Source organism: Nuphar pumila, chromosome 15 (assembly GCF_984573655.1).
Source record: "Nuphar pumila chromosome 15, dmNupPumi1.hap1.1, whole genome shotgun sequence".
Lineage (NCBI taxonomy): Eukaryota > Viridiplantae > Streptophyta > Magnoliopsida > Nymphaeales > Nymphaeaceae > Nuphar > Nuphar pumila.
In genome coordinates, this window is record NC_143263.1 from 2887242 (window position 1) to 2914160 (window position 26919).

The 26919-nt window shown below is 37.4% G+C and overlaps 2 protein-coding genes and 1 long non-coding RNA gene across 3 annotated transcripts in view; 1 reads left to right on the plus strand and 2 right to left on the minus strand.

The window, feature by feature from the left end:
- Positions 1-3997: 3997 nt before the first annotated feature.
- Positions 3998-7101, minus strand: LOC149814138 (splicing factor 3B subunit 6-like protein). The gene has a single exon (XM_089988678.1). It carries the CDS (start codon positions 6999-7001, stop codon positions 6630-6632), a length of 372 nt encoding a protein of 123 aa, XP_089844804.1. The 5' UTR covers positions 7002-7101; the 3' UTR covers positions 3998-6629.
- A 1479-nt stretch (positions 7102-8580) lies between these two features.
- LOC149814139 (uncharacterized) lies at positions 8581-11261 on the plus strand. The gene is made up of 3 exons (XR_016427918.1): positions 8581-8623; positions 9015-9206; positions 11093-11261. It is a non-coding gene; the product is annotated as an uncharacterized LOC149814139 (long non-coding RNA).
- A 641-nt stretch (positions 11262-11902) lies between these two features.
- The window catches only part of LOC149814140 (dihydropyrimidinase-like), a 37338-nt gene continuing 22321 nt past the window's right edge, over positions 11903-26919 (minus strand). Inside the window, exons 6-13 of the mRNA XM_089989068.1 lie at positions 16298-16418; positions 14707-14794; positions 14529-14607; positions 14066-14153; positions 13887-13927; positions 13719-13771; positions 12644-12800; positions 11903-12532 (exon numbers count right to left, since the gene is read on the minus strand). Coding sequence (XP_089845194.1) covers positions 12344-12532; positions 12644-12800; positions 13719-13771; positions 13887-13927; positions 14066-14153; positions 14529-14607; positions 14707-14794; positions 16298-16418 — 816 coding nt within the window. The 3' untranslated portion in view covers positions 11903-12343. The remainder of the gene's footprint in view (positions 12533-12643; positions 12801-13718; positions 13772-13886; positions 13928-14065; positions 14154-14528; positions 14608-14706; positions 14795-16297; positions 16419-26919) is intronic.

Below are 26919 nucleotides of genomic sequence, written 5' to 3' on the forward strand. Positions count from 1 at the left end.
GTTGTAAACATCAAAACTTTTATTAAAACTCATTTTGAAATGACTGACTTAGGTTTATTAAGATATTTTTTAGGAATTAAAGTTGTTTATTCCCCTCATGGGTATTTAATATCTCAGTCTAAATTTACCTTTGATATTGTTTTCAGGTCTGGAATTACAGATGACAAAAAATAACACTCCAGAAGTTGTCAACATCAATTGATGATCCCACTCCTTATAGACAGCTTATCGGAGCATTTTCCTATCTCCCCATTACTTGGCTAGATACAACACACGTACACACAGCTAGTCAATTTCAACATGCTCTCACCTCTATTCGCATGGGAGCAGTCTTGTGCATTATTAGATACATAAAGTCCTCCCTTTCACGAGGACTCTTCTTATCTGCTTCGTCGTCTTTAGATTTAATTGCCTATATTGATGCAGACTCAAGAGGTGATCCCAATAATAGACACTCAATCACTGGTTTTTGTATTTTCTTAGGTGAATCATTAATTTCATGGAGATGCAAAAAACAGAAGAAGGTCTCTCTCTCCTCCACCGAAGCTGAATATAGAGTCATGGCCACCACGACAATGAAAGTAGTTTGGCTCGGACGTCTGCTAGCTGACATGAGAGATGAAGCAATACAAGCTTCAAAAATGTGATGTGACAACAAGAGTGCGGTCTATATTGCCAATAATTGGACATTTTATGAACGCACCAAACATATTGAGATGGATTGCCACTATGTCAAAGAAGAATATCTACATGGAACCATTGATTTGCCTTATGTTACATCAGAATACCAATTAGTAGACTTATTCACTAAACCTCTTGTTGCTCCCAAATTTCACTTTCTCTTAAATAAACTTTCGCTCATTGTACCGTAAGTTTGAGGGAGAGCGTTAAAATGTAAAATATAACATATATAATATATATAATAATAATATAATATTATATTATTATTATTTATTTTTTTATTTCCCGGAAGCGACGCGTCACACCGGCGCCCGGGTGTGGTGTCAAATAGGCAAGGGTTCCCTCACTTTGTTGGACGGGTGGGGGTAAAGAAGTTAGTCCAAGACCATAAAATTAGGTTAGCCACTTGGAACATAGGATCTTTAACTGGTAAGTTGGTAGAGTTAGTGGATGCTATGTGTAGGAGAAAGATTGATATTTTATGTTTACAAGAGACCAAATGGGTAGGTGAGAAAGCAAAAGTGATAGAACATTGGGGATCTAAGATTTGGTATACAGGAATAAATAGGAATAGGAATGGAGTAGGGATTGTTATGAGTCGTGAGTTTATAGATAATGTAGTTGAGGTCCGTAGGAAGGGTGATAGGATTTTACTTATTAAATTAGTATTAGGTTCGAAGATTATTAATATTATTAGTGTTTATGCACCTCAAGTAGGTTTAGATGATTCCATTAAGCGTCAATTTTGGGAAGATTTAGATGGAGTAGTACAAGGGATATCTTATGGAGAAAGGCTTTTCATCGGCGGTGACCTTAATGGGCATGTAGGCATTAGTAGGGATGGATTTGAGAGTATCCATGGAGGCTATGGTATAGGAGAAAGAAACGAAAGTGAAGAAAGGATTTTAGATTTTGGTTTGTCCCATGATATGATCTTAGCAAACACTTGGTTTAGGAAGAGAGAGTCTCACCTAGTAACATTTAAAAGTGGGGTTAATACGAGTCAGATAGATTTTTTCCTACTTAGAAAGAGAGATAGGGGTTGTTGCATCGATTGTAAGGTGATTGTAAGGTTATATCGGGAGAAAGTGTAGCTACACAACATAGAGTCTTAATTTTAGATCTTAGAATTAGAAAATGTCGCAAAAGGGATAGACATAGGATAGATCCTAGAATTAAGTGGTGGGCACTGTAAGGAGCTAAACAAAAAATGTTTGTAGAGCAGGTAGTTAAGGAAGTTGATTGGTGTCTCGAGGAGGATTCAGAGTCAATGTGGAATAAGATAGCGGGTGGCATGAGAAAGGTGGCTAAGGAGGTATTGGGTGAGTCTAAAGGTGGTGCACCACTAGGTAAGGATACATCGTGGTAGAACGAGGATGTCAAATTAGCTATTAAGGTTAAAAGAGAGTGTTATAGACATCTAAGTAAGAGTCGTGATAATGAGAATTTGAAGAAGTATATGATAGCAAAGAAGGAAGCTAAAAAAGTAGTTCGGAACGCGAGGGATAAGGTATATAAGGAGGTTTATGACAAGTTGGATAACAAAGAGGACGAGAAGGATATTTATAGGCTTGCAAAGATGAGAGATAGGAAATCGAGGGATCTGGGTATGGTTAGATGTATCAAAGATGAAACGCAAAGGGTTTTAGTCAAAGATGAGGAGATTAAGGAGAGATGGAAAGATTATTTTGATAAGCTATTTAATGAAAGTCATGCTCAAGATCTTGGAGACTTGTCCATTCCTTTTCATGAGATGAACTGTGACTTCATGCGCAAGATTCAAAAGAAAGAAATTGCAGAGGCTTTGAAGAAAATGAAATCAAGAAGGGCAGTTGGCCCAGATGGTATACCTATCGAGGCTTGGAAATGCTTGGGAGAGAAAGGTTTAGAATGGTTGACAAATCTTTTTAACTTGATTTGGCGAACAAATAAGATGCCTAATGAGTGGAGGAAGAGTACTTTGGTGCCTTTATATAAGAATAAGGGTGATATACAAGATTGCACAAATTATCGTGGTATAAAACTCATGAGTCATACTATGAAACTTTGAGAGAGGGTGATTGAGTCTAGGTTGAGGAAGGTTGTCATGATATCGGAGAATCAATTTGGTTTTATGCCTGGAAGATCAACTATGGAAGCTATACATCTTCTTAGACAACTTATTGAAAGATATAGAGAGAGGAACAAAGATTTGCATATGGTTTTTATTGATTTAGAGAAGGCATACGATAGAGTACCTAGGGATGTTCTCTGGTGGACAATGATGAAGAAAGGTGTTTCCCTAAAGTACATTAGTATAATTAAAGATATGTATGAAGGAGTAGTAACCAATGTCCGCACTTGTGGAGGGGTGACAACCAATTTTCCGATAACGGTTGGGTTACATCAAGGATCTGCTTTAAGCCCTTTCCTATTTGCTATAGTGATGGATGAGCTTACGAGATCAATTCAAGAAAATGTGTCGTGGTGTATGTTGTTTGCTGATGATATTGTTTTGATTGATGAGTCTAGAGCTGGGGTTAATGCTAAGTTAGAATTATGGAGACAGACATTGGAAGAAAGAGGTTTTAAGTTGAGTAAGAGTAAGACAGAATACATGGAATGTCAGTTTAGTAAGCAACGAAGTAGTGATGGGAGTCTAGTGAAGCTTGGTGAGCAAGAAATACCGGTGGATGATTGTTTCAAATATTTGGGATCTATCATTCAAAAGTATGGAGAAATTGATGGAGATGTAAATCATAGGATAAAGGTTGGGTGGATGAAATGGAAAAGTGCAACTGGAGTATTGTGCGATCGTAGAATGCCATTGCGGTTGAAGGAAAAGTTTTATAGGACGACTATTAGGCCCGCTTTACTATATGGTACGGAATGTTGGACTGCCAAGAGACATCATATTCAAAAAATGAGTGTAGTTGAGATGCGTATGCTGAGATGGATGTGTGGAAATACAATAAAAGATAAGATTCGGAATGAGGAGATACGTAAGAAGGTAGGCGTTGCACCCATTGAAAATAAGATGAGAGAGAATCGTTTACGGTGGTTTAGACATATTCGGTGAAGGCCTAATGATGCTCCAGTTAGAAGGATGGAGAAATGGGAAAATATATTAGTTAAAAGAGGTCAGGGTAGGCCTAGGAAGACATGGATGGAGGTGATAGGAAAGGATATGAATGCTTTGAACCACGCCGAGGACATGGCATTGGATAGAAATGATTGGAGGAGAAGGATTCATGTGGAAGACCCAGAATGATTTTCTTTTTTGGTTCATATCGCCGACCACAATTGTTTTGGGATGAAGGCGTAGTTGTTGTTGTTGTTTGTTGTTTTTATTTTATTTATTGTCTAGTTTATTTTGAACTAGACATTATATTCTAGTCAAGTCCCAACTAGGACTTGGCTAGTAATGTAGTTGTTAGACCTAGTCCAACGGCTATATTTAGAGTCGTTGGACTAGGTCCAACAACTCTCAAGGAGAGCTCTAAAAGAGCTCTCCTTCATCTCTTCCACTTGTATAAATATGGGTGATCCCCCTCCACTTTGTATCAATGCTTCTTAAATCTTTCTTGTGAAGAAATAAAGATTTATTTATTTTAGTGTGATTCTTCCATTTTTACCCTTTTATGGGTTATGCTTGAAGTGTCTCCAATAGACACTCTTTTGAAGATTTCTCATGCTTTTGTGGAAGACCACCATTTTATTACAGCGAGCTCCTGAAACCAAACAATATAAGGGGAGTGGACCTCTTCCCTCGTTCATCGAAGCAACAAGAATCAAGACAGCACTAAGGATTTGGCAAGATCAAGCGGGCAATCACATGCTATCCATCAAGTATGAGGAAGATGAACCTCCAAAGATGCAAAAGGAATTATATTCTTAGATGGTAATATCAAAGAGGCCAAAAGAAAGGACAAATCTATGGCACTCTATGTCACAAGGACTCTTCAACTAGGTGCCGCACCCACGTCGCACCCGCACCCGATGTGGTCAACCTGACCCTAGGTGCAGTCAACGCACCTAGGGTCATTTATGTCCAATTTTTGGACTTTATATATATAATTTTTTATATTTTTTCTGCACCCCTGCACCCAAGTTTTTTGAAAGTGCCGCACCTGCACCCATGTGACATAGATGGCACTGCATATCCATTACCTTGATAGAGGAATGGATCAAATGATGACAGAACCATATGTTTTTTTGAGACAAAACAAGTGTCTCACAAGGCTTACAAGTGATTACCTGAAGAACCATAAAGTGGACTCCTAAAGAAGGTGAAAGATCATTAACATGGAAGCGGAACGGTCTGGAGATACAAGTGCTTACTTTGTTAAAAGACAAACACAGATTGGAGGGTAATATTATTTGGTGAAGACCAACTCCTCCAGAATGAAAATGCAGATCCTGCAACCTTCATCGAGTAGAAGGTTAGTTTCTGCAAGCCAAGGAATGTCTCTTTTAAGCACCTTTAGATGCTTGAAAAATGACATCTTTCCTCTATTCCAAGATACAAAATGCTCTTTCATTAAATAGAAATAAATAACCCCTTCTTGTAATTGATCTCCAAAGGACATCCTCATGCTTGCGAAACCTCTAATTTCAACTCATTATCCTGTCAAGGTATTATAGAAAAGATCATGGCCGATGTACTGTAAAACCCAAGAAGGTTATACCAGAGCTGATATCAAATGACCACAGAGCCTTTTCAAAATAGTGGAAGAATTATGCACAGACTATGGAGCAGAGGCTACAGACTGTTCATGCGGAAAGAGATTAAGATAACTGACACAAATTCAGCTGAGAACCACAAGATTTCCAACTTCAATAAGAGCAAATGCAAATGCAAAAGTTGGTAAGGATAGGAAAACATGTAAGACCAATCCTAAAGGTGATCATCATCATCATCAACAACAACAACAACAACATCCGAGTTCAACACTTCAAAATCAACTTCATATACAGGGCCTGAATTCATAATAATCTACAACCCATGCAACAAAAGCTAAAATTTCATATATCAGTATTAGACCTCCCACCAGACCAATCAATTTTACAAAGTATAATGCCACTAAATATAACCCTTAGAATCATCAAACCACATAAACATGAAAACCCCCAGCATGCATACAATTAACTGATCCAAATATCAAACAAAGAAAGCACAAAGAACGGGCAAATTGCATCACCACCACCATCATAGTTCCCCAATTCGAACTTTTTTCAGAGCACATAACATTACTCACCACTACCATCAAAAACCCTACACTCGACTTCCCCCAAAATCCACAATCAAACAAGTTGTCCAGTTCCAATACAAAATCAATACCATAACCAGTCCTCAAACCCTAGGTTCCCAAATAAGAAACATTATGGTAACACATAATACATCCAAAGCAAAATCCACAAACCCAAAAACCGGGTGGGAAAAAAATAACTTCACAAACTAAAAAATCCATTCCGACAACCATAAGAAACCAAATCACAACCAATGATGGAAAACCCATGGATAAGCAAACGCACAATCGATTCCGTATTCCAAAGGAACACACCCCAAATTTTCACAAATTATCACCACTAAAACAACAGTAGTGCAACAACAAAGAAATCCTAATTTCCTTCATTTGGTATGATCGAAATCCTACGTAACAAGGTCCCATATAAGCAAGAAAACACAGAGAAAACAGAAAAAAGAAAACAATTCTAGCAGACCCCAACTTGATATACAAACATATAATTCGCCCCTCAACCTCATAAAAGATCAACAACAACCCCCCCCCCCCCCCTCCAATTGGGTACACCCACAAAATAAAAACATAAAACAAGAAAACGCCCAATCAGAAAATCGATCGAGAGAGAAAAGCAATGAGAAGAAGATGAAAAGAAGAGGTAAAAAACCACCCGATTCCTCGATTGAATGGAGATCGAAAATCCGACTGGGGGACGGGGTCGTCGTTCTACTTATCTTTGGAGATGCCGTACTTCTCCTGGAGGCGGGCGAGATCGTCCTCCTTCTTCTTCTGGTCGACCTTCTTGGACATCTTAGCCTGCTGGTAGTAGAGGACGATGAGGTAGCGGTTGGCGACGTTGAAGCCGGAGAGGTGGTCGACGGCTGTCTTGGCGTCGTAGATGTCCTCGTAGACCACGAAGGCTGTGCCCCTCGTCTCCTTGCTGGTGCCCACCCGTATCTGACGGATGGCTCCGTACTTGCCGAAGATGTCGTACATCTCTTCGCTCGATATGTTGAAGGGCAGGTTCCGAACGTACAGCACCCTGTTCACCTCCGGCGGCAGCCGTGTGTTCGCCTTCCTTAAGCTGATCGTCGCCATTGCTGCAGATTTGCAGTACTCTCCCTACCTCACAAAACCTCAAACCTCTCTCGCTATATATATATATCCCACAAGACCTTCTTTCCCTCTCTTCCTCTCTCTCTCGGGTGTCATAGAGATGCAGTTTAGGATTTATATGCAACTTGAGGAATTGTGGTGTTCATAGATCGGACTCAGATGAACATGGGTCCGGACCATGGATAGGTTACTGTTTTTGTTTTTTAAATAGATGGACATGTTAGTGTTAAGATATGATGCTTGAAGCTATACTTTGATGGGGGACTAGAGAGTGACCAAGTTTTGGACAGCAAAACCAATTTAATCGATTGCCCTTCATTAGGGAGTACTAGGGCTTATCAATGGGTCTGGTTTGTATCGAGTACTCTATCAGACCCGAACCCAAATTTGTTGAGCGATTGCCCTTCATTAGGTTTGATAATAGTAACGTTCGAACCAAATCTGACCCATTTACATCCCTACGATTTAGAGAGAATCATGCACGCGAACCGCACTTAGGGGAAAGAGAAATGGTGTTTTGGAATTCTTTCACTATGAATGATTAGCTAGCAAGCTCAGGGGAATGAGAAGAGGTGTTTTGGAGTTCCTTCACTCACCATGATTAGCGATAGTTAGAGACAATGAGACAAATATCTGCATTAGGGTATCCTCATCCAGGTAAAATCTCGCAATAAATTAAAAGTTTGATTGTTTGTGAAAATCTCACGAAAATATGAGCATATGCTAAATTTTTTAATTACAATTACACATAAAAGTTAATAAAGATATAAAATTCATCAATGACTAGGAACGTCTTTGAAAATTTTGTGATAAAATTGTGATCTTTACAAAGTATTGCCAATATTGATGTGGTTAGAAATATCCGAATAGATAAGATGACATGCTTCTACAATGAACCTTATCAATCTTACTAGAAAATAATCAGTCACTTCTTCAAATTTCTCACTCTTTGTGTATGTATGATTTATTGAAACAAATTTGTTGTCTACATTTTGGTAGTGATATTTATAAATCAGCTATAGGAAAGAGATCATTCAGTGTTTAATGCGTCCAACTAGAACCCCAAACTGACCTCATGTGACCATATCTGGACCCAACCCATGGGTCCAATAAATCATCGTGTCATGCGAGCTAAAACCTGAAGCTTTTCCTTCAGCCCACACCTACGTGTGTCCAACCTGGTCTAAAATTCAACCCAATTACCTAGTCTAAATCTACGTATATAAATTCAAAAGAAAAAGAAAAGGGAAAAAACAGACAAGAAAGATTCGCCCAAAGAAGTTGGACCCGGATCATGCCTGGTAGGGTCCGGATACAGTTGGAGGTCCCTAACCTCCCAAACCAGCTCTCTCTCTCTCTCTCAAATTGTCTAACTGAACCGCGTGGATTACTCCAAAACGTTGGGTCCTCCTCCTGCCTCTCCCCCCCCCCCCCCCCCCCCCGTTGGAACTGCCCACAATTGAGAGCCACCCACCTTGTGGGGCACCCCTTGCCCCCAATCCATCCCTTATTTTTTTCCTATTTAACCACCCCAACGCCCCCCAAACTTCCACCTCCCATTCCCACCCTTTCATTCTTACGGATCCATGGATCAGAGGAACGAGGTAGTAAGGACCAGCATCAACCCACCTCTCTCTCTCTCTCATACATTAAGTATGGCTAACCGTTGAGATTAATGGGTTGTCAATTTTTTCATGGTTTATGATGATAAGTTCTGCTTTTCTTTTAACCTAAATTTTGTATGTGGTAAATCTTTTTTACTATTTAATTGTTGGTTGATGGTGCCATGTTGCATCTTCTATAATACCGTGTATAGCATTAATCATAAGGACACAATAAGCACCGAAGATTGTAACGGAATGCATGGGACATCGTGGATGCGCTGATATTGAAATAACGATCAATTCATAAGATTTTGGTTCAATGCTATCATTAGTAGACAAGGTGGCTGCCTCATTTTATGCCTAATTAATCTTATTATGTATAATTTTGCAGCAGAAGCCATGGATGTCTGTTCCACAATTCGGTGGTTGGGATCAAAAGTCTGGCAAGCCGGACTATTCCATGGTGTTCTCGCGGGCGCGGGCGAACCGCAAACAGCTCAAGGCCAACATAAACCGGCCGGTTAGCCTCGGCAATGAAGAGGAACTCAAGGCTCTCCACCATGAAGCCATTCATCATCAAACGGTAGTCATCCATATCTATTCTCTTCCTCCTCTTCAAATTTCAACTGCACTGAATTGATCGATATTTCATGGCCTCATACACCCAAGCGCATCCACATATATGTCCTTACATTTTATAAGGTAACATTCGGTCATGTCGACCTGACCGCCTGAATGACCTGGAAATCATCGGCGCAGGTCATATTGACCCAATCCAATTTCATATGTGTTCAGCATGGTCTAAATGCTAGGGATAGTCTCTTTATTTGCTTTTCTTTTTTCGCAGAAAAAAATGGTTTTTTTTTTTTACGAAAAATTAATCTTACTACTTCTTAAAGATGGAAGAGGAGCACTGGTGTGCCAAAATAATTTACTTTAAAAACTTTTTCAAAATTACATTGAGGTTCTGTTAGGTTCAAATGTCATTTTTAATATATTTGGTCATACATAATACCCCTCGTCATGCACAAAAGAGAGAATGAGAGAGATATTGAGCATTTGTATCTTGATGAGGAAGTTAGAGGCAATCTATAGGGTCGTTATATTAGAAATTAAAAAGATCCTAACAAAGCTACCAAAATCAACTTGAGAGAGAGAGATAGTCCTATGGAGATATGGGGGCCTTCCCAATTTGCCACAAAGAGAGTAGGGAATCCTACCAAAATTACCAAATTTATAATAAAAGTTATCCAAAATCATGTAATAGGCAATAGAGAGAGAGTGTGTTCTCTGTGGTAAAGTGCGAATATATTAATATTTTAAAAATAACTAAATTAGATAAAATTGTAGATATTTTTAAAAGTTGCCAAATTTCAATACTACACGAAGGTCGTCTTCATAATGAAGGACGCGGCCTTTTGCTATTCTTATATGATTTTTTAACCCAGCCATTCAAAGAGTGTGAGGACATGTGCTTATTTTAGGTAAGGGATCTTGATATATATATATATATATATATATAGAGAGAGAGAGAGAGAGCACTTGCTTTCTTCAATCTTAAGTTGAAGGTGGAGATATTGGTTATGATGATTGAACAAAAACTCATTTTTTTAAGAAAGAGCACATAATAGGTATTATTTCTTTTTCTGTTTTCATAAACTATATATATATAAGCAAACTTAGTTTTGGATTCTATGACCATCCTCTAAATTGGGTGTTGTTTTTCGTATTGCCCCGTCCATAAGGACAGGCCATTGATCTAATAGTACCATTTAAGCATAATATAACAAAACAGAAATGGGTGATGAGGAGTCACCCCCAAACGAGACCCAACAGAAAGCAGAGTATATGACCCGAGAAATTCCTGCACATTGTATAGGCCATCGATTTTCAAAGCCTTACAAAATCTTTTCTATGCTCGGACAATCCAAGAGCCAATTCTCACTATGCAAATCATCCAGATCACATGAGTAAGGTTAGTTTCATAAAAAAATAATGAAAAAATAAAAAATATGTAAAAAATGTCTCACTTAACGCGCACACACTATATATAGGAAAAGTGGTAGCTGCTTGATCCATAGGGGCTTAAACGAAATGCATGTGTGCTGCACGTCCATCAACTAAAAAGATTAAGCACACAGCTGTGAATCTGTTTTGTCAGCATCGGCCTGTATCCCGAAATTAGAGACAAATGACCTGAGTCTGCTAATTTTCAAAATGAAAATGGTGAAAAATAGCTTTTTAATACTGTTTTAATATTTTTTTAAAATAGTATTTTAATATTTTGACACGTGTCTTTCCCTGGTTAAAAGTTGGGCAATTTAGATCGATTCACCTATCGTTTGATTCACCTAAATCATTTGGAAAATGATTCTGGGTCTGAGACGATACTGACATTGGTTTTGAGCTAAAGGTGGAGACATGGTTGACTAAATTACTGATTCGGTTCCTACTGTTGTTCACTTGCAGAGGAAGAAGCTACTCACTTATTTATGCTGCATCAAGGCGTAAACATGTCAGATGCAGTCAGTTCAGCCATAATCCATGTCATGGGAAAGTAGTAGTTATCATGAAACACTTTCACATGCAATCTCAGCATAGAGTATGGCAGCTTACGTGGAGTTAAGGAGTGTATTGTTTTTATGAGAGTGCATATACAAATAGATGATCACCATTTTTATTCATTTTTCTTTTGGATTATATTGATCTGATATACGAAACTCATAAAGATTTGCTCCATATCCCTTATTTCTCTATATAAGCATGCTGCAACTCTAGGAAGAAAATACCACCTGCACTAATTTTAAAACTTCCGTTTCAAATTTGCTGCTAGTTCTATTTAAGACAGGAATCATCAACTTTTTTAAAATATCGCGATAAAATCTTGATGTTTTCAAAGGGCAATATTATACCGAGGAAAAAACAATATTTTTCAAAATGTTGCCTGTTTTGAAAATATCCTGATTTTAACCTGTTATTTAACAGGATAAAAGCACCTTTTGCCTAGCTTTTTATTATTTTATACTTTTATTTTTATTATTTATATATATTTATATAACCCAATATTTTGATAAGCGTGATTTTTCAAAAAATCATGAGATTTTTTCATTCGCCAACATTTTCCCCAGAACGAGATTGTTGACTGCTTAAAAGTGGGCCATTTCGGTTCAAGAAGACTGGTTGGTTAGTTTCCAACAAATGAAATGGGAAAGAACAAACAACAAATGGCCTACCTGTATCCATCTTAAATAAAATCGATAATGATCTACAATCATGACATAATACTTAAGGCAAATATATTTTCGCATAATTTGCACTACATTTTCAGGGCTTTATTCAATCAGATCTTAGACAAGCTGTTAACAACGACCTCAACCAAATAGCATGACAGCTTAAATGTTCCACACTTCCACTAACAGTGGGTTTCATCCATCAGTTCGATCAATGTTATTTATCAATATATCTACAATGTGTCTTACCTAGGAAATCAGGGAAACTTCAGTTTGATATACAAATGGATAAAACTATCCAGGATATTCCAAAAGTTGGGAAAACTTTCCCGGTTAGCAAGGCTCCTGAGTTGTAGATAAGGGTTTAAGTTCTTTTTTCCAATTAATTTCAGGACATATCCGGTAGATTTTGTGTTGGTTTTCATCAATACTAATGAAAACATAGAAGCGTAGCTTCCCAATTCCATCCTTGGATAAAGGATCATGTGCATCACATACTTCTATGCCGCTGAACAGGAGCGCGAAGAGATGAAAGATATGCCAAATCAGCTTTTCTATTGCCATCAAATAGATAGCTGAAAGGAGCCATTGGTATGTACCTCCCAGAACCAGGTTCAACCTTAAGTTCACCATTCTCCCACACAACCTTCCCTCTTGAAATCGTTACTTCAATTTTTCCCTACATTCGGGATCACAAACAGCCACTTTAAGGATGATGATACACAACCAATGAAAAATACCAATAAAAGATTAGACTATTTTTGAGTATTTGATAGCACAAGCACTGTACCTTCCCTTTCATGCCCTCATACACGTTCGTGTCTGACCTAGAGTGGTGAGTCTTTGCGGATATTTCAAAACTTGAATTTGGGTTCAGAATGATTAAATCTGCATCCGAACCAACCATGATTGCTCCCTTTCTTGGGTATATATTGAATATCTGAGCACTGAAACAGTTGTCCAGAGATGTTAGACGCACCACACTCATAAGTTGAAATCATTAAACACAACGTTTCAGAAGGTTTGCACATCCCAGAAAAATGCAGAACTGAGAAACTATGCAGCCATACATAGCATGGAAGCATATTCACAAACAAATAGATATCTTCAAACATTTTCTAATAATTAGTACAATAGAAAGAAAAAAGTTCAAAAAGTAATGACATTCTCACAACATGACACTTTCAAAATATATTAAAAAAATTATTTTCATATATTTATGTTTTGTTACCAATGGGAGCTCTGCTTGTTTGGTAGGAGCTGTTAGTGCACGTCGCCTTGTGTTGGGAACCTGCAGGTTCAAAACCCAATGGTACCTTGTATAACTGGTGGGGGTCTGCCTAACCCCAGCTTGTCTATCAAATATATATATATATATATATATATATATATATATATATATATATATATGTTCTGTTGGCAGACTTCCTCAAACTTCCAATTTTCTATTTTTCAGACTCCAAGTGGTTCCCCCTGAAAACTGAATGCGACATATTTTCTTCTATGAAAAGTATCACATGTTGAAAATTAAAAAAAAAAAAAAACTGATTACTCTGCATGGGAATTTCTGATCAAAACATGAATCTTTAACTCTGAGAAAAATACTTGTGCTGTTTCATAAGGTACAAGTACATGGACCACCAGATAAACATCTTTGTTGATAAAGGATTATGCTGTGAAATATGATATTCCTCTTTTCTTTTTTTGTAGTTGTTATAGAAAGTGGCATAATTTATCCCCTACCAAATGAAATTATTCTTTGAACGAGAAAATGTTCACTGTCAACCCTTTCCAGTAATGGCAATGCCGCTTGATTCTTCAATCACTAAATTCAACAGCATGGAGCAAGTGCAAAAAGCTCATACCAGGTAGTGCTTGTTATTCGCACATAATCAGTAGGAGATATCTGACCAGATTCCTGAATACACAGATCACAAAGTCTTCATAATCCTTGCATGGCCAATGAACAAATAGAATCTCAAGATCACATGTTACTCATTCAACAGAATATGCAATAAATAAATTTAGCTTACCACCATTAAATACCAAACCAAATGCATCCTCTCCTCAATACCTGAGGCAGTAACAAGAGTTGAAAGGTTAAATTATATTAGAGTGCATAGTAAATAACAGAATATCCAGTACACTACTGAGTTTGCTTTTGGTGAAAATATTGAATAATGAGACACCAATTAAACCAAACAAAAATTACCATTAACACCATTTGGGATTTTACGAAAATCATCTATTCCAAGAGCTTTCTGCGTGGAGTTGAATGTACAATGGTCTGTTCCCACCAGCTTCAAAAAAAATAAAAAAAGTTTGTATGATCAGGAAATGGATGTACCAATCATTACAAGAATATACCAATCAGCGGGGGAAGATATTTGCAAGAAAATAAATATTTTGAAAATTAGATTAAAAGCAGACCCTGAAACTAAAAGCTGTCAAATTTATGGAAATATGAACATGTTTAGATGCAACAATGTAAAATGGGATGACCGGAGCATGTTGATTGAAGAGATGATGTTATTAAGAAGACAATTGGAAAAAACAATCATTCATGATATTGCCATGAGCAGAAAATCTATGGTCTGAAGAACCCAATTCCTAGGTTCTAGTAAATGGATTACAGAAACTACAAAAATTAATAGATGAGCTGGGATAGAGGAAACCTGCAGAATTCCTGTTGAAAGAGCAGCTTGAAGTGATTTTTCATGTCCAGACTCCCTTATTGGAGGGCTCATAACATATCTGGAGCACCAAGCAACTATTCATTATCGTTGACAAAGGAATTGTAGAAAAGAACCAAAACCAAAGGGCCTGGGAAAGATTGTAACTTGGAGTTCATACTTTGAGGCAGTAGTAAAATCAGGGTCCCAAAGTTTTGAATCATCCAGAGCAAGGCCAGAAACTACAGGCTCTCCAATTACTATCTGCCCTGCAATGTCAAGCAGAAGTGAGGCACAACCCAAGTTTAAAGTTTCAAACAATTCTCTGACAGATGACATGACAAATAGGTTGCAAATAGGGATCTCAATGGATCTGATTCTATCCAATATCTGACAGAACCCAACTCCATTTAATCAGATTTGGTAAGCCAAAACTATATCCAAGTATAATTGGATGTGGATATGGTTTTAATTTTTTGCTACCGAATCCAATGGATATCCGGATTTGATGGATATCCAAATCCGACTACATGTAAAAGATTGGATTTGATATGAGCTTTTCACCACCCGAATTTGAATCTGATTCCGAATCCATTTAGCCAACATCCAATTAGTCGGATCTGGTATTGGCCACATCCGACCTGTATCCAAACCATTTACATCCCTAGTTGCAAACCCTCGAGTTACAAGCAAACGTCTAATTAGAAGAAGCATGAAACATAGTTAAGCAACCAAGTCCCAAGTCTAAGTGTGAAATCAAGTGTCCGAGAAAAAACAACAGTAGCACTGGTTTCTGAAGCACACCTTAAATTATTTGTAATGTAGCCAGTGATGATGTTTCACAAAATCAAGAAGTTGAACAATTTACATAGTAAAAGTTTAAAAGCACTTAAACTTGCAAATAAATAACTTACAATCATATGAGTAACAGACACCGAATATGTGAACAACCAAGGTGTATGATTATAAGAAGCAATAAACATAAAAGTATAATTTTAAAAGGTAAATAATAGATCACCATTAATCAGCAACCAGCATGAGTTTAAATTCTCAACTAGTCAAATGAAGATACAATAAACAGATGCACGAGCCCTCATAGGGCCCCATAAACAAGAAGGATGCAAATGGAGTGAAAAATTAAAATCCAAGATCTAGTTCACCAATGCAGTTAATATTTATTAATAGTTTAATAAAAAACTGATATAAAATGCCAATTCATCTAATGGCTTTTCTTGAATTGTTTCATGAATGTTTACTAGTTGAAGAAAGTGATAATTCTCCTCATACCTTTTATAGCGGCATTAATACTAAAGCAAAACCAGGCATGTATAATCTTGAAGAAGTACTCATGATTTTCTTTCCAATCTACCCGGTTAAAGAAATAAGATCACAGGCATTATATCATTGATCAGCCTACATTTGTATTTATGTCTTTATGCATCATAAAGACCTATGCAAAAAGCATTGTATATGGTCAATGACCAGTCAGAGCAATCTTGATTCTAATTAGATCTATGGATTAGTTCAACTTTTCAATTTTCGTCATTTTTTGGAAAATCACAGGAGCTCAATCTGCAGATAACTCACCAATCCATTGATTCACTCAGAGGAATAAATAAATAAGACTAGATAAAATTTTCTGAGATTATAGTTTGTCATCAGATAGTTGAGTACATTTGCAGTTTACTAATATGAGAAGATGCAAGCATGGTTGGTTTTACAATTAAATTGACAAAAACAAGAAAACTCGTGACTCAAGGATACTTAAATACCAGATTTTCGAGCTTTAGCTATCTCTTCCATTGCATCAATGCTCATCACATGAACAACATATAAGGGTGTATTTACAAATCTTGCTAACCGAATAGCTCTAGCAGTTGCTTCTCCTTCCAGCTGCATAAGTGTGAGACAGAATGACAAATAATCGGTGAAATAATTCAATATTGAGCCAGAACAGTAGAATGGAAAATTTACATTGGGAAAATTAATATAATTGTCAGAGATATTAACCATATAGCAACAAAGCACATCTTACTAAAGTTTCTTTAGGTAAGAAATCATGAAAAAGTATATTTCAATCAATTTGATAGCACATTCATTGACAAAAAGTCTTTCATAGCAAAGAACATTGGAGCATAAACTAATAATGTAACTGAAAATTAATTTATCGTGTACTGCAAGAAGGCACTTGAAGGAGGTGTGCAACTTGGAACATATTGTAAGCAATGTCCAAAATCTCAAGAAAATCTTGGTGAGGGAAAATCTCACAATACATAAAGTATATGCTATAAAGAAAATATCAAAAAAAAAAATGGAAGTGTTTTATTCTGTTGATAACTTAATATTGTTACAAAAATGTGATATTTTTTAGGTGATGTTTTCAGAATATTGCATCTTTTTGGAACTATACTGGTTTTTGCATCAGTGAAATCGTGATATTATTTTCACTGTATATATATGATGCGCTAATTGAAAAACCAATCTGATTTTGCATCATTCATTTTTTTCACCAAATTAACTATAGATATCACATTTATAGGGTCCAACATATTGATAGAAAATCATTATATTTTCTATATGGTACAGTACTATCATATACATATGTACATACATACGCTAATTGAAAAACCAATCTGATTTTGCATCATTCATTTTTTTAACCAAATTAACTATAGATATCACATTTATAGGGTCCCAATCCATGAAGCACCAACATATTGATAGAAAATCATTATATTTTCTATATGGTACAGTACTATATACACACACACATATCTTTGGTACTAGCGATAGAACAACACTATCCAATAGCTCCATTAGTACATTCCATTGAATTTTTTGTGGATGTAACCATATAGGCAGGACCTCCCTTTTTTCTTTTGGGATATGGTGAACATGTATCAAATTAGGGGATTTTGATGTTCAGACAGATCACCAAAAGAATCAAAAAATCAATGGCTCGCAATACTCCAAGCTTCCACAGTCAGAAATTCATTTTTTACCATAGTTATCGGACTCTTCTTAGAACCTCAGAAACATGAAAGCACTAGCTTCTTTCATGCTTCCAAAACTTTATAAGACACTAACCTACAAAAATTAAAAGGCTTGCATCTCTCATTATGAAAATGAACTTCCTTGATATTGTAAATGTCTCCAATCATACAGTCCAAATGGTGTAATAGATGATCCCCATAGAGTTGGTAGTACTACATTATTTGGAGAAAAAACTAAAAGGTCGTAGCTGTAAATGTTATCTTACAGTAGAGATGTCAATGGTTTGGATTTGGGTTGGATATTTATAGTGCAATATTATTTAGTAAAAATTAAAAGATCATAACCGTAAATATTATCTTACAGCAGGGATGTCAATGGTTTGAACTTCAGATTTGGGTTGGACATCCAACCAAATCCATTTATTCAAATTGGGTATGGAAAATAGCATCTGATTGGTAATAGATTCAGATTCTGTATAGAGTTTTACCTCCGAATCAAAACCATATGACTACATATAAAATTTATATCCAATTAGCTACTTAAGCTAGTTGGATCCAGATTTTGTATGAGCTTTTCCCATTTGAATCTGAATTTGACTCCAAATCCAGTTATACAATATCTGGCTATGTCAGACTCTGTAATGCCTACATATGAACTGAATCCAACCATTCATATCCCTATCTTAGGGTGTGCTTATTATCTTCGTCATCATTATTGTTGTTGTTATTATTATTTACTACTAGATATACTTTGGATCAAGTTGTTTTGACATAAAAGCCCAAATCTTTGTATTGTGAAATTTTGGTCCATTGTGGGCAATTGGCTTTTGATTGCTATTAATTGAATACCTATCTAACTATCAAAAATATCTTTGTCTAAAACACTTTTTCACAAAAACTATAGAAATCACATCTGTGGAGTCGGACCCACGAACCACTCAATAGATTGTTAAAAAACCAATTACTAGATAGCATTGTTAAATTACATGTAATCTATATATATATATATATATATAGTTTAATATACCCAATAGGGGTATTTTAGTCATTTCACAAGTACCCGATAGGGGTACTTGTTATTTTCCCCTTTTTTTGTATTTATTTTGCACTTTCTTTTTTTCTTTTTTATTTTAGTTTTTTATCCACATAAGGGGCCCCACCATTGAGTCGATGGGGCCCCCAACGGTCACATTTGTGACCGTTGGGGGCTCCCAACCACTCCATGGGGAGCCCCTTTTGTGGCACTTCTTTTTAGGCCATAAGGCCACCCCTCACTCCCTTTCTTTTTGTATATATAGGGGTGCCCCCCTCTTGTATTCTTCACTCTTGAGAGCTCTCTCTCTTTTCAATAAGACACATTTATATTTTTATGTTGTGTTGTCCCTTTGTGGATTTGGGTATCATCTCTTTTGTTTGTCCATTGGTGGACATTGTAAGTGCTTATAGCACTCTTTGTTTTTCCGCATATCTCATTACATGGTATCAGAGCCTTGTGCTTTTGATTCTTAATATAGCTAGTTGAGTAGTTATATATTGTTTATTGTGTATCTCTTTTTGTTTGTCTTCTTGTGAGAGATTAAATGGAAGGGGAACAAAAGATTGATCTCTCCTTCAAGTTTAATGGCTCCAACTATATGATGTGGGCCGCCGCCATGGAGAACAACCTCAAGGGTAAAAAGCTTTGGGGATATGTTATGGGCACCATTCCGGAACCACAACTCCAACTCACCAAGATGGATGGTGATCAAGAAAAAGCTCTTGAAGGAAATGCTCGCATGAAGGCCATTGAAGATCACCAATCTAAAGTGGAAGATTGGGAAAGTAAGCATGCCAAGATTCTTGCTTGGTTCATGAACAATGTGGAGCTCAAAATTTGCGCCAACATTGCTAAATTTCGGATGGCTAATGAAACATGGTTCTTTATGAAAGGTATGTTTACTCAAAAAGGCCTTGTTCGTCAATTCTTCCTCCAAGAAAAAATCCGGACTATCAAGCAAGGAGAAATGAGTGTGAGAGATTACTTTAGCACTCTTGGACCCTTATGGAATAAACTATCTTTACTATAACCAAAGTGGGTTTCTAGTGTAGATGTAGAACTAAGAAGAGAACAAATGAAAAAAGAACACTTTTTCCAATTTCTACATGGGCTTAGGCCCGAATATGAACAAGTTAGATCTTCCCTCCTTCATAGATCTAAGCCTCTTCCCTTGGAAGATGTCATAGCCGAAATATGCCAAGAAGAAACTTGTCTTGGCATGATTAAAGGAGGAGATGACGTTTTAGCCGTGTCTAAACCCGGCAACCATGTGAAAGCCTATAAGCCTCCACACTTTGGGAGGCAAAATAACTATAATGGCAACTATAGAAAAGTCATTTGTCATCATTGCCAAGAACCGGGTCATATAAGACCTAATTGCCCTAAGTTGAATGAAGGGCCTAAGAATAAGGTTGCCTCCGTTGAAGAAGCTACTCAAAAGAAGGAGGAAACTATCAAAGGGAATGAGTCTTTTTCTCTTGCTCAACTATCAGAAGCACTACAAATTTTACTCAAATCACCATCAACCGCGGGTGCCGCCATAGCTTCTTCTTCTCCTCCAGGTATGTCTTATTGGATCCTTGATTCTGGAGCTTCCTTTCATATGACCCCTCTTGAAAATGGGCTTTTTGATTTGTGTAATAACTCTAAAAACTCCTATGTTTCAACTGTCGATGGTACATCTTTACAAGTAAAAAGTTTTGGAACTTTAAATTTTTCCAAAGATTTCTTTGTGCCAAACGTAAGAGTGGCACCTCAACTTAATTTAAATCTCCTCTTTGTTGCTCAAATATGTGATCATGGATGTGAAATCTCCTTCTCAACTAAGGATTGCTCTATACAGGATCTCCAGTCCGGGAAGCAGATTGGGCAAGGCCATAGGAGGGGAGATCTTTATTACATGAGAACCTTGAAACTTCCCACTAACTCTTTTTGTAACCATGTCCAAGATAAAAATATTTAAACTTGGCATCAAAGACTTGGACATCCAAGTTTCTCAAAAATGTATTCCTTTCCTTTTGGAAAGAAATTTTGTAATAAGAAACATTTTGTTTGCAAGAATTGTATTTTTGGTAAAATGAAATCCACTCCTTTTCCAAATCGAACTTTTGTGTCCAAAAGACCTTTTGAGTTAGTCCATTCAGACATTTGGGGCCCTTCTCCGGTCATGTCTAAAGGAAGATACTCCTATTATGTTACTTTCATTGATGACTTCACTAGATATGTGTGGATCTACTTTCTCAATTTAAAATCCAAAGTCTTTGACTTCTTCAAGAAATTTCATATGATAGTCAAAAATCAATTTTCAAGTAATATTTCTACTCTTAGATCTGATTCGGGTGGAGAGTATCTATCACATGAATTTCAAAATTATTTAGAAATGAATGGAATTTGTCATCAAAGATCGTGTCCTACGACTACTCAACAAAATGGTTTAGCCGAAAGAAAGCATAGACGCATCTTGGAAACCACTAGGACACTTCTTATCTCCAAAGAAATTCCAAAAAGTTTTTGGGCGGAAGCCGCCTTAACCTCAACTTACTTGATAAATAGAATGATATCTTCATCCTTACAAAATACATCTCCATATAAAAAACTATTTGAAAGAACACCCGATTTCAATAGATTAAGAATTTTTTGGTGTAAATGTTGTGTCCTTACACATAAAAGAGACAAATTATCTCCTAAAGCTATTGAATGTATTTTCTTAGGATATGGAGAAAATCAAAAGGGTTTTAGATGTTTTGACCTTAAAAATAACAAACTCTATGTATCCAAAGATGTAACCTTCTTGAAAAATGAAAATGGTTTTGAGAAAACTAAAGATATTGATGAAAGCGAATATGCTTTCTTATTTGACCTTCTCTCTCATGAAGATGAGACTCCTCAAGAAGAGGAAATCTCTAATGAGTTGTTCAATGATCTTGAGGATATTCCTCTTAACAATGTTGAAAATGAAAGTGATAGACCAATCCAAACCTATGTTAAGCGTGGTCAACAAACTCAAATGAGTGCCTTAGAAAAATACTCTCAAGGTTCCAACATAGAAGAAACCTTTTTAAGGAGATCCGGCCGAATCTCCAATCCTCCTAATAAGTTTGTTTCTTATGAGTCTCTAACTCCAAGGTATAGAGCATGTCTAATTGCGTTACACTCATTTCATGAACCTTCACACTATAATGAAGCCAAAAACATTCCCCAATGGGTTGAAGCCATGAACTTAGAACTTAATGCCCTTGAAAAGGCAAAAACTTGGGAAATAACTTCATTACCCACTGGAAAGAGATCGATTGGATGTAGATGGGTCTTCAAAATTAAAACTAAAAGTGATGGTTCATTAGAACGCTATAAAGCCCGATTAGTAACAAAAGGATACGCTCAAGAATACGGTATAGACTATGAAGAAACTTTCGCACCCGTAGCTAGGATGACTAGTATTAGGACTCTTATCGTCGTTGCGTCAGTTAAAAATAGCCTATCTATCAATTAGATGTTAAGAATGCATTTCTAAATGGCGAATTAAATGAAGAGGTTTACATGGATCCTCCACCAGGGGTATGTATTGGGAAAAATAAAATTTTCAAACTTAAAAAGGCATTGTATGGTCTAAAGCAAGCCCCAAAGGCTTGGCATGATAGATTTAGCAATGTAATGACAAGTTTGAATTTTCGTTCATGCTATACTGACATTGCTTTGTTTGTGAAGAGTGCAGGGTCTTCAGTAGTTATTCTACTACTTTATGTAGGCATTAATGATATTAAGAAAGTTTTAAAAGAAAATTTTGACATGTCTGACCTTGGCTTCTTAAAATATTCTTTAGGAATTGAAGTAGCGTACTCTCCTTGAGGGTACATTCTCTCTCAGATGAAACTTGTTGCTGACATTTGTTCCAAGTTTGGTATCTCCGATGATAAGAAGACAGAAACCCCTGAAGTCATCAATGCAAAGTTAAGGTCGAAAGATGGAACACTCATCGAGGATCCTACTCCCTACCGTCAACTTGTTGGGTCTCTAACCTACTTATCCATCACTCGGCCAGACATAGCTCATGTTGTCCACTCAGTCAGTCAGTTTCAACATGCACCTACAACCATGCACATGAGTGCAGTCTTAAGGATCGTCAGATACATAAAAAACACCATAACTAAGAGAGTTTTTATTTCTTCCTCTTCATCACTTGATTTAATTGCTTATACTGATGTTGATTGGGGAGAAAATCTCAATGACAGAGTCTCAACTACAGGTTTTTTGTGTTTTCTTAGGTGACTCTATGATTTCTTGGAGATGCAAGAAGCAGCACAAAGTATCATTGTCCTCAACAGAAGCGGAATATCGTGCTATGGCCACTACAACCATGGAGCTTGTATGGCTAAGAAGTCTCCTCAGTGATATGGGCATTGTCATCTGTAAGTTTTTCACCTGTAGAGAAAGGAGAGAGAGGGAGACGAAGAAGAAACGCAAGTTTTCTTTCAGCTGTTACGCTTTCTGTTTTTCTCATTACTTAAAATCGTGACCTAAAGGATGTTTTATAATGTTACAACACAATGATGTGGATCCAGGTCTGGTGTATCCAGACCCGATAGTTTAAGTGGGTTATAATACATGACTATGGATATGTGTCCATGGTTGTACACAATCCATGGATCGGGTCCACCTTTTTCACCCCCCCTCAAGTTGATCATGGTTTTGGACCATGAACAACTTGCCTTTAAGCATCCAAAAACGATTCTTTGTTAACCCTTTGGTAAATAGATCTGCAACTTGTCTCTCAGTATTGACGAACTCAGGTTCAATCTCTTTTTCTTCAACCTTCTGTCTCACAAAGTGTTGGTCGATCTCAATGTGCTTGGCACGACTATGATGTATTGGATTGAATGACATGTTGATAGCACTTTGGTTGTCACATAGCAAAGTAGTATGGGAAATCTTTTCTCCTACTTCGGTTAGTAGGTGCTTGATCTATGTGACTTCAGCAGTAGCAGCAGCCATAGATCTATACTCAGCCTCAGTGCTTGATCTAGCGATGGCCTTTTGTTTTCTACTGCTCCAAGAGACTAAATTTTTTCCGATGAAGACGCAATATCCTGATGTAGATCTTCGTTCATCAGGATCTCTTGCCCAGTCTGCATCACAATATACAGTGAGTCTGTGCTCATCTTTGCCATATGACTGTGGTGAATATATCAATCCATCTCCAATAGTCCCTTTCAGATATCTAAGGATCCTCTTGACCGCTTCCATATGTCCAGTACGTGGCGCATGCATAAATTGAAACACTTGATTGACTGAATAAACAATATCAGGTCTGGTGAATGTGAGGTATTGTAACATTCCTATTATGCTTCGATACCTGGTGGGGTCATCACAGAGATCTCCATCCTGAGAGCTAAGTTTTTGATTAAGCACACTCGGAGTTCCCAGAGGTTTGCAGTCTTGCATGCCTGCCTTGCTGAGAACGTCTACGGTGTATTTGTGCTGAGTGAGTGTCAAGCCATGAGCCTGGTTATCAACTTCTACGCCAAGAAAGTAACGTAGAACTCCAAGATCCTTCATTTTGAACCTCTGACCTAGTAAATCTTTTACTTCTTGGATGTGGGTCGCAGAGTTTCCTGTGATGACAATATCATCGACATAAATTAATAACAGAGTGCTCACAGTCTGACTTCTAAAGATAAATAATGAGTGGTCCAGCATGGAACGTGAAAATCCATGTTTCTGAATCTCTAGCGAGAAGCTATCAAACCATGAGTGAGATGCTTGCTTCAGACCATAGATAGCTCTTTTTAACCTGCACACATGAGTTTTACAATTTTGTTCTTGATACCCAGGGGGTTGCTCCATGTATACTTCCTCCTTTAAGTCCCCATGTAAGAATGCATTTTTTACATCAAGCTGACTCAACTTCCATCCATGTTCAACAGCCAGGGAAATAATAATTCGGATTGTTCCCATTCTTACAACCGGACTAAAAGTCTCATCATAGTCTTGTCCTACTTCTTGAGTGAATCCTTTTGCCACAAGCCTTGCCTTGTATCGTTCAATAGTTCCATCTGGCTTGTGCTTTATTTTGTAGACCCATTTACATCCAACAACATTTTTGTCAGGTGGACTGGGAACAACTTCCCAGGTTCCACATTCATGCAAGGCTTGCATTTCATCATTCATGGCTTCTACCCACTTGGTAGAAGTGGCTGTCTGGTAGTACATAGTGGGCTCTTCTTCCTTATTGAGAGCAGTTAAGAAGAGTTGAAAATCCAATGAGAAGTTGTTATAGCTGACCCACCTGTCAATGGGATGTCGTATGCGGTTTGATTTTCTGACCTCAAGAGTACGAGAATGAGTTAGATTGCCGTCTGAGACATGATCTGAATGACTTGATGTTGTCGGTCTCTGTCTAGAATAGACAATGCCTTTGTATATGCCTGGTACTTCTTCTGTATTCTGTGATCCCGACGTCCCAGTGTCTTCAAAACTCTCTTCTTCTTGCTGTACACAATCTGAGGAGCATGCTTTGTTGCAATCAACAAAAAGTTCTGAACTCAACCACGGATAGTAAACTTCAGTTGGCATATTCGTTGCATCAGCTCCGTCATCAAATTTTTGTTCATCAAAAACAACATTTCTTGAGATTCTGATACGTTTGTTGATGGGATCATAACACCTATATCCTTTGTAGTCATCTGCATATCCCATAAACCTACATTTCTAGGCTTTGTCCTGAAACTTGTTTCTCAGGGACTTATCAATATGCACATAGCAAACACAACCAAAGACACGTAAATCATGATAACTAGGATGAGCTCCAAAAAGACAGTGATAAGGGGACTTATTTTCCAAAACAACCATGGGCAGCCTATTTATCACATGAACGGCAGAATGAAAGGCTTCTGTCCATAGGTTGATAGGGAGATGACTGTCATGAAGCATACTCATGGCACTTTCAACAATATGTCTATGTTTTCGTTCAGCAATCCCATTTTGTTGAGGGGTGTGGGAGCAGGACACCCTTCTTCCTATTCCATTATTTCGAAGAAAAGAAACAAAATCACGGGATGAGAATTCCCCACCTCCATCACATTGGAAAAATTGAATGGACTCAGAAAATTGATTTTTGACCAAGGAAAGAAAATTTTGAAACAAAGAGAAGACTTCCGACTTATTCTTTATGAAATATATCCAAGTATATCGAGAATAACTATCAACAAAGATTAGATAGTATCTGCTCCCAGATCCAGAGACAATTGGGGCGGGTCCCCATACATCAGAACAAATAATCTCAAAAGGTTTTGAAGCTCTCTTATTAATGGAATGGAAAGGCAATACATGACTCTTACATGAAAGACAACTGGAACACTTATGATTGCTCTCATTCCCATTAAGACTTTCTTTTGGAATGAGATTATTAGAAACAAGTTTCTTAATGAAATGACTCCCACAATGTCCTAAGTCCTAACCGACTATGCCATAAGAACGGCTTATTACATTCAGAAATACTAAAAACACTGGCAGAAGAAGATGAACACAACTCTAACGAAGGCTTTGAATTCAGATGAGCAGGGCAGACAGCATGACATGGAGCTTCTTCAAAGACATACATATTGCCTCGTCTTTTTCCTTCAGCGAATGTTTCCCTCGTGCGTAGGTCCTTGACCTGCACAGAGAAGGGAGTAAATTCAACTGAAGCATTATTATCATCAATAAGCTTGGAGACAGAGACGATGTTTTTCTTAATGTCAGGAGCATGAAGAACATCAGAAAGAGTAAGAGTGAAATGTGACATGGGAATGACAGTTTTTCCAACATGAGTAACAGGATGGTGGGATCCATCTCCAGTAACAATCTTACTTTTTCCAAAATAAGGAATAGGATTAGAAATCTTACCTGCATCACATGTCACATGAGTCGCTGCTCCTGAGTCAACAAACCAAGTGCCTTCATCACTCTGTTTCAATTTCAACTCTGACAAGGCAGATATTAGTAGATCTTTGATGTCTCCACTATCTCTGGTATTTGTGAACTTTCTTTTCATTTCTGTCTGTGGGCCTTTTCCTTTATTCTCTGGATTGTGCCAACAATTCGCCTTGATATGCCCCTTTTTGTTACAAAAGAAGCAAGTGGGGACGGATCTTGATCCCTGTGCATGGACAGACATATTTGGAGTGGGAAGCAAACCACGCCCTTCGTATCCATTTCGCCCTTGTCCTCCTCGTCCTCTACCATAAGTCACTCCTGTGGCAAAAACTTCTTGAGAATTTGTGTGGATGTGAGTTTCTTCGGAGAATCCCTTCAGAGTCATTTCATACTGAATCAATTTCGCCCGTAACGCATCGAAGGAAGGAAGAGCAGGAAGGCACAATAGTGAAGT